General features: G+C 37.5%; 1 protein-coding gene across 1 annotated transcript in view; it reads left to right on the top strand.

Annotated features, from left to right (window-relative positions):
• The first annotated feature begins 2,718 nt into the window (after positions 1–2,718).
• LOC135549699 (zinc finger transcription factor Trps1-like) overlaps positions 2,719–8,865 on the top strand; it is a 176,641-nt gene continuing 170,494 nt past the window's right edge. The window contains 2 exon segments of the mRNA XM_064979924.1: positions 2,719–2,813; positions 7,860–8,186. Of these exon segments, the coding sequence (XP_064835996.1) occupies positions 8,174–8,186 (13 nt within the window). The 5' untranslated portion in view covers positions 2,719–2,813; positions 7,860–8,173.

Genomic DNA, 8,865 nt, shown 5'->3' with positions numbered 1-8,865 from the left:
GAAACCACGCAATGAGAAGATTGAATTTGAATCCCCTTTTGTAAACACATTGAACAAACTTTGAAAAGAGTTTGCGCATAAGTACACACACAGGCAAAGATTCTACACACAATTACCCCACACATTCTCACCAACACATTCTTACACACACACACACGCACACACACACACACACACACACACACACACACACACACACACACACACACACACACACACACACACACACACACACACACACACACACACACACACACACACACACACACACACACACACACACACACACACACACACGTACACAAGCACACACACACACACACTGCACATGTTACTTTCTTTGGTAAAAGCTCAAAGTTTCAAAATGCAGTTTAAAACCTGATTTTCCCTCAAGACTGCTTGTGTTAAATAAAACTTGAACGATGCCTGGGAGTGTTTTTGCCAGGGACTGCTCACTCTGTGGTGAAACAGAGCAACAGCTTGTGAGGGAAGTCTGTTGTGCTTTAAAATTAAATGTATATCTATTCTTTATTTCTTCCCTCAGGCTTACAGTTATATTGGTTCAGAGTGAGTACCTTAACAACATATGTCATATTTCAACTTGTTTGAAGGAATTAAGAGTATAACTTTTTAAGTCAATTTGTGTGTTCTGATGCATTATGCTTTAGTTCTGATCATGTGGATGGTCAATCATTTGCTGGAGACTATCCTATAAAATATGAATATGGTGTTTGCATTCTCTTTTGCCATTTGAGCTACTAACCAAACTCATACATTTCTTTAATTTTGTTTTTAAACAAGCTTGTTGCATAACTCAAAGAGTGAAAGAAACTTTTGTAACTTGTATAGAGTGTGTTTGTAAATGTATTTAAAACATAATTATTATTATCATTAGTAGTAGTATTATTATCGTTATTATTATTATTATTCACATATCATTTATCTCAAAACGTCCCTTGTGTCTTTCATCAGCAACTTCATTTTCACTTTGCAACTTAGTATGCATTCCAGTTTTGTATTTACAATCTCTAAACAAAATTAACTTTATGCACTAAATTACATTAGTTCTTTCTTAACAAATGTGCCCTATTATATTTTTCACTGAGAGAAAAAGGAATTTCAGTGTAAAAAAGTGTATTTCAGTGTTGAAAAAGTGTATTTCAGTGTAAAAAAAAGTGCATTTCAGTGTAATGAAGTACATTTCACATCTGTAGTATATATTTAGACAGATCTCCCACCTTTACACTGTTTTGTATCTCCTCCAGCGTTACTTATGATCTATTAAGTTGCTAGAGATGCTGGAGTCCTCAGGTTAGTATTTATGGTGATATGGAAACCCTGTCTATTGGAACAAACTAGATTGATTGATCATGAGTTTTTAATGGAGAGGCAATAATGGGGGTATATTCATATTTCTTAAAGTGTGGCTTTTTGTGTGCATGTAGAAGCTTACGCAACATGCTAGAGATACTTTTCCTCAAAGAAAAAGTCCAAATGTTATCCCTTAAACCCTGGTAGAATATAAACTCTTCACTTATAATAGTGCTAACATTATTGGATATCGAGCAGCCAGTAGGATCTTTTTGATACCCTACTTTTAAAAGAAATGGTGAATAAAACTCAATAGAATAGATTAACTCAGCACAACCTAATATTATCATTGACATCAGTAAGGCCATTGTGAGATTAAAGGATCAAATCAATTGGGTTATCATAGTGTATAAATCTGAATTTCAGTCTGGAAAAAAATGTATATCATCTACACTTAGTCTTGGACATTTCAATAACCACAGTCTTGTGATTTGTTGGAATTGTGATGATTTCTCGACTAAAGAAAATAATGTCTATCATACACAGAATAGTAAAGTTTTGCAACTTATGTCATGATTTCCAACTTTCTTAGCAATACAATATACCCATAACATAATTCAGAAATATTATAATAATTATCAGAGCAGATTTTCTGTTAAACATACATATATTCACACTAAATCGACATTAAGCCAACCATATATCAATATAGGGATCATATTCGATTAATATTAGGCCATTTCAAATATTAAGATGAAGTGGATAAACTGTTCACTTGTTATTATTGCGTTATAGCTTGGTAGAGGATCAGTGATGCATCTGTCCCTTTAAGAACGACCGGTCTGGGGTGGCGCTTTCCTCCGCAAGGGCTTCTTGATATTAATAGTGTTGGTGTCTTGAAACTGACGTAATGCTTGGAGTCTGAGGTCCTGTCAAGCGATAACATTTCTGATAAAGAACTGGGATCACTGCAAACTAACCCTCCTTTTCCATCCAGACTCGGGCGTTTTAAATATTATACACAGTCACCCTGATTCCACGTGCACAGGCGAGATTCGAAATGTTATATCCCCTCTAACAAAAAAGAAATAGTAGGCTACCCCGAGATCAACAAACAAACAGCACAAAGACGGTTCATGGCTTACGCCAAAGCTCCACCATCTTTCAGACTGCAAAGACTATTGCAATTTAATCAACAGGTAAGGACAAAGCGAATCAATGCACGTTACGAGTACGGAGGCGAACAATGTGAAATTACAGTAGTTCCAGAATGCGGATCGCTTTTAGAGAATGTTATGTAATAACTAAGGGATTTCGTGAATCAGTAGTGAGCTACTTTGCTGTAAAAAAAACAGCAGGGCTTCTCGGATTTCACATGGCATGTAGGTTTTGTTGGGTCAAACGCGTGAGAAATTGAAATGGGCTACTTGGTAGAAGCAGTAGCCGTAATAGAGGGTGTAAATATTGAGACAAGGGAGAATAACATGAGTTCCGATCAGTAGGTTTGTTGCTTACTTTTCCTTTCCAATTTCATTTATTAATTAGATTTCAGATGTTGTAGCATTCTTGTAAAGGCGCGACGCATACTGGATAGATGTTGGAGACAGAATATAGTTATGGTCTTGAGAATATCTGTGATCTAAGTCACACAAATACACTAATAAGACGAGGATTTTATTTGGCGCATCGCGTATTTCTGTTTTCATTGTTCGTATTAGAGAGCATGGTAGAGAGTATGTTAAGTTGCACTGTTTTTTCGGCTTCTGAAACTTTGTATATATTTTGAAGTGTATTTTGATGTTTAATGATTCATTCATGTCGAGAACTGAGTTAAGTTTTCCACTCAACTTTCCGTAAATGGTGATGTTCCTCAAAGATAAGAAAATGCGTAGGCATGACAACACACTTGGGTCAGAAGAATATTTCAACTAATTACAATAAAATGCACATCCAAAAGATTTCACCAGTAGCCTATTTTCTAAACGTTCCACATGTTATTCGTAACCTACGAAGTTCTAAGTTTTGGTTTTTAGAATGTTCAAGTCATGTGCTAACTTTGTTACAAAACAAGAAATGTAACAACGTGCTTGTAACTTTATCAATAACTAATCACTTGTTAATTACTTTTTAAAAAGTCAGTCATTTCTCAAAAGTCTTAAATATATTTTCCATGTGCAGGGGATTAGGCTACATCTCAAAGGAGATGACACAGAGGTGCAGTGTGTGTATGTGTGTGTGTCTGGAAATTCAGAAAGTTTTCAGAGCAGCATGACTGGGCATCGTGATGAAACAGTTCACTTTTGCAGAAACTCAACATAGCTTTTCATTATGTTTTGCTACAAGCATTATAAAGATAATATAATTATGCCTTATTACTTATACCTGCCCCATTACTTTTATGAGGAGGTGAGATATTTTGGTCATCTACTTCTCTACTCTTGGTGCAAAGGGCTACTTTCAGAGGCATGTACAACTGTGTTACTGGTAGCGTAAAAAAAGTGACATATTCTCAGTGTTTGCTTGATAGTTACATTATAACCATGTACATAGTAGCAAATAATCCCCTTAAAGGTATTGACTTTTTACAAAGCATAACGTTTAACATTTAGACAATGTTTCTGTCTATCTAAACAGACTATTTTTCTGTTGGTAAGATCTAAGATCATCTATGAGCACAACTCTAAATCACCCGATTTTCTACTTCACTTAGGCTCTTGTTTGTAGTTACATTGTTATGACACAAAATTCCCCTGTTGGTTCCAGTAGAGGACTCATGCTCTTTCCTGTAAACTGTGAAACCAACCTTCCTACACGCCAACATGGGTCTGGAAATGATACACCTTCTGTCTATGAAAGCCCTCTTTCTTGTCAGTGAAAGTTTGTTAATGATGTGGCCAAAGCAAAGAAATGCTTTTCATCATTCAGAGGGGAGAAAGGTTAAGCTGAAACATAGTCTCAACAACACTCTGTGTTTAACAATAGTTTAGTTATTTGGACACCTGTATGTCTTATAGACACATTATTTCTGCCTTAATAGTGTTAACACACACATGCATAAAGAGTATTTATTATAAATAATATGCATCAAAACATCTGGTTGCAAAAATCCACTTCTAAAAGTAGACTTTGTCCTCACTTCAGCCTTGTATGTATTACATCTGATACGTGAAGCACTTGGTAAACCGTTAATTAATTAGGTACAATGTCTTGTCACAGAATCCATTGATGTAAGCAGCCACCCTAGCCTCATTTTCTAAGAAGATTTTTTACTTTTGCTTTTATTAGAGGATTATGGAAAATAAAATGACTTATCGTGTGTATTCTGTGGTACTCTATACAGGGAGTGTTTCTTTCAAAAGTGAGAGAAAGATCCACATGGTTAGTTTGATAAGAGCTGTTTGAAGTGACTGCTGAATTGTGCTAGGTATATTTGAAATGTAAATGGGTTCCCATCTGTGAGTTCTTTGGAGGGGGGTATGCAATAGATCAACTCTTGTATAGTTAGGAACTTTATGGCTGACAGATGAATTTGGGTCTCGTTGGTATTAGAAAGCAACAGTGGGGGGTTTGCATTTGTTATACATGGCTTTAGAGTTTGCACAACTACTTTTAGGGAGATTTTTTCGAATCGCTGTGAGGCCAGCCTTTCACTTCGCAGTGTATCTTTGTACCAGATTCACCACGTAGATGCTGCTTAATAATTCATTATTAATGAAAAATAAAATATTTTGAGGCCTCATGAAAAAAATAAAGAAAGTTACATATAGTATAGAAACTGGTAATGTCTTGAATCCTAAAGGACATGAGAATCCAAGAGCAGATAAAAACTGTGCATAGTTCCTTGTAAAATTGTAGACGTCAAAGATGATCATGTAATATCACACGTAGGCTACTACAGAAATGAGGTACATTTGTGATACATTAAGGTTGAGATTTGTTTGGTCGACCCAGCCATCCTTCATTGCCTTACAGCAATGTTTCGGCTTTTTCTGGAGGTGGTTGTATCTCAATGAAAAGATATTGAAACTGAAAATCAGACATACTGTATGACATCTGTATAGTCATTTTTGACCCTCAAACAGGTTGTGTAGGTTCCTCCCCTCATGTCCATGCACTTAAATAGACAAAGGAAGCTTATATTTACCGTGAATAAAGGCCTACTCACATGTATGTCCTCACGTTGGTGTCTATGGAACACAATGGCCTGTCTCTTTAACCCAAAAGTGCCAACAAGGGTACATTTTGTTAGAATTTCGAAACTCTTAAAAAAATGCTTATTTGTTTGAGAATTAGAACCACTTACTTGTGTTAGAAAAGGTTAATAAAATAAAAAGTGTTACTGCTTGACAGACAGTGGCTCTTTGCATTTACATTTCAAATATACCTAGCACAACTCTTTGCAATCATTACTAATTTAGTGTGTTTAAGCAAAACACATGTTGGTGTTTTTAGGGTTAAAAACATTTGAATGCTTTTGCAAATGGCTAGACACATTCCCTGGTGGTTTGATACATGCAACCAGGAGACGCAGGAAACTTTTGATTTTCTTAAACCATTTGACGTAATTCTAAAGTTTACTTAGAGAGGACAGACAGCAGTAAATGGTAGCCTTAATAACTTTTAATAGCACCTTAGATTCACCCTAGTAAGCAAATAGTTTGTTTTCCAGATTTGTGGAAAATGGAATCAGGGTAGGAGTATGTGTAAGCAATAGTTGTTGATACAGCTACCCTTTCTCTTTTTATTGGTTTTAAAAAGTCCTTCTCACTGTCAGTTGCTGATGCAAGAAGTGACAGTTCATGTTTTTCACACAACTGTTGTATTTAACAGATTTTCCCCCCTCAAATGTCCATATATTCTGAGCAACATCCTTAAAAGACTAGAAAGTAGAGGCTTTGTTCTCTAGGCTAATAGGGCTCTTCGATGTGTTCACCTGTTAACGCAAGACAGTACTTTAACTACAAAAAAAGGTTTCCCCAAATGGAAAAGCTCCTCAATGTGTCCCCTCCAGCCATGTGGATGGGGGTGGCTTGTACTTGCCTGGCTACACCTCCACATGGCTCTGGCCAACTGATATTTCTTCTATGAGTCTGGATTTGCCCCCCTCCCAGACGTTTTCTGGGAGGGAATCACCTAATTGTCTAGCTTTGATCATTTGAATCAGCTGTTTAGTGTTAGGGCAAAAACCAAAACGTGCACCCCTTGGGGTCCTGAGGTCCCTGTTTGGGAAATGCAGGGTTAGGGTGAGGGTTAGGGTTAGGTAAGGGTTATGGTTAAGGTTAGGGTAAGGGTAGGAGTTAAGGTTAGGGTTTAGGAGTAGGGATGTCCCAAGGATCCCGGATAGCACTAATCAAATTTGAAGTCACACAAACGACTTCTAGGATGGCAGTTTCCGACTGAATTTATGTAGTGATCAATAGAGCAGCGGAATGAAACTCAGGGTGAGTTGTCAGGCAAGGACTGCACTGGGCTTTGTATGCAGCAGTGGCTTGAGGTGTGGTTTACAAGGTGTAATGATGTAGGACTAGACACTTGCTGTTTCATATTTGGGATAAATCAAGAGTCCTGCTATCTGTGTCAGGTAGACATTTTGTGTAGGTTTAAGTCAGGAATTTCCCTTTATTTTCCCCAGACACACAAGTACCCGACCCTCTGTTCTACACCATACTTATAAAGAGAGTGTGTGTGTGTCTATTTACTGTATCTTAGGATTTCCATAGTGCACTTTGGGGATAGCCAGTGTAGAAATTCCCTACCCATCACCAAAAAACAGATATACCCATCGATTAGGAGTAGAGTCTGCTAAAAACGTGGTCCGTTCCCTCTCCTCCCTGGAACACTGACGAGTCAGTTTTGCCTCTCAGTTTATGATGTGTTAGCTCGTTTCTAAGTGTCTGTCTGTCAGTGTGTGTTCTTTCTTTCCTCCATTCTTTTTCAGTGTTTTTCCTTCTTCTCTCATTGTGGTTTAGTGTTCCTCTCTGCGTCTGTGTGGTCTAGGCCGGCTGTAGTGGGCACAGCATAGGCCATTACATTGTCTCAGACAGGTTGGACAGGATGACTCGTCGAGAAGAAGGGGGAAAATAGTGTTCCCCCGATAATGTTTGTTTTCCTGTTTCCAATTTGGATTGCCAGAGGGCCTGTCGTACCGCTAGAGCTTCTATTCATTCATGAGTCCGACAGACCGGCAGTTTGATGATGCCTGCTGCTTGCTGCTAACGCGGCACAGGACTGACTCTGACTTGTAATGACCACGTCGTTAATTGTGTTTTTACTGATCATTGTTCTTTCTCTCGAAATCACATGGAATGCAAGATGTCGGTCTGTATGGTCTTCCTAACTTTTATAACTTTTTAACTCGTTCCAGCTTCCAAGCTTTAAAAAAGATACACTACTATTGAGGACTACTTGCATGTTTGATGTGTATTTGTGGGATACGTTTTTAGATACATGGAGGCTTTAAAGAACATATGGTGTTGATTTAGCTTTTTTGTGCGTCCTTGATTTTTACGTGAGTTTTCTTTCCCGTTTTGAACGGTGTGTGATTGCAGAGAGAGAAGCATTGTGACTCGTGCTGTGGTGGAACCCAGGACTGATATTACCTGTAATCTCCTCTGAAGACACAGGTGGGAGAAGAGAACAACCTTTAAGAAATCTGAGAAAGACCCTGCCAACAACAACAACAATAACAACAACAACAACAACAACAGCAAGACCAAAGAAAAGACAATGGAATAAATGCATCTCCGGCATGGACGTGGAATAAAGGATACCTCAGTCAAGAACCAGGGCAAGGACTCTGGATGTTGTTCCTACTCTGATATCTGGATCCCTGTGGAACCTGTGCTGATAATGCGCTAACCCAATGCTCGGCAGAGGTATGTATGCTCTCTTTTCTTCTATGTCCTGCTATCTGTGACTTGAGTAATACATCGATTAGGCTTAAAAATTGTGAATGGTGTTTTATTTTTTACGTAACTTGAAATCGTGGCAAGTCAGTGGAGGCCCAAAGTGAATGGGCCCAAAAGGGTTAGGATTGTGATGTTGTATTTTTATAATTTCGGAACCCAAGTCCCAGGCGGGTTTCTCAAAATATGTTTTATAGTACTGTTGCCTGATCCTCGTTGTAGTGGAGTTGTATTGTTCGGCTCTTTCATTTTAAACAGTTTTATGTCCTTAGCTTTGGTATATTCCAGCATTTTGATCTGGTGTTTTAAGTCACTACCATCTGTATTCCTTTAGCTTATGTGGAATGTTCTCTATACAGACTTAATGTTGTCTCTTTTGACTTAATGTTGTCTATATTGACTTCATGTTGTCTATATTGACTTAATGTTGTCTATATTGACTTAATGTTGTCTATATATTGACTTCATGTTGTCTATATTGACTTCATGTTGTCTATATTTACTTCATGTTGTCTATATTGACTTCATGTTGTCTATATTTACTTCATGTTGTCTATATATTGACTTCATGTTGTCTATATTGACTTCATGTTGTCTATATTGACTTAATGTTGTCTATATGGACTTAATGTTGTCTATATATTGACTT

Source organism: Oncorhynchus masou, chromosome 12, assembly GCF_036934945.1.
Source record: "Oncorhynchus masou masou isolate Uvic2021 chromosome 12, UVic_Omas_1.1, whole genome shotgun sequence".
In the NCBI taxonomy this organism is placed as follows: Eukaryota; Metazoa; Chordata; class Actinopteri; order Salmoniformes; family Salmonidae; genus Oncorhynchus; species Oncorhynchus masou.
The sequence above is the reverse complement of the archived record's forward strand: the minus strand, read 5'-3'. Positions and strand labels throughout refer to the sequence as shown.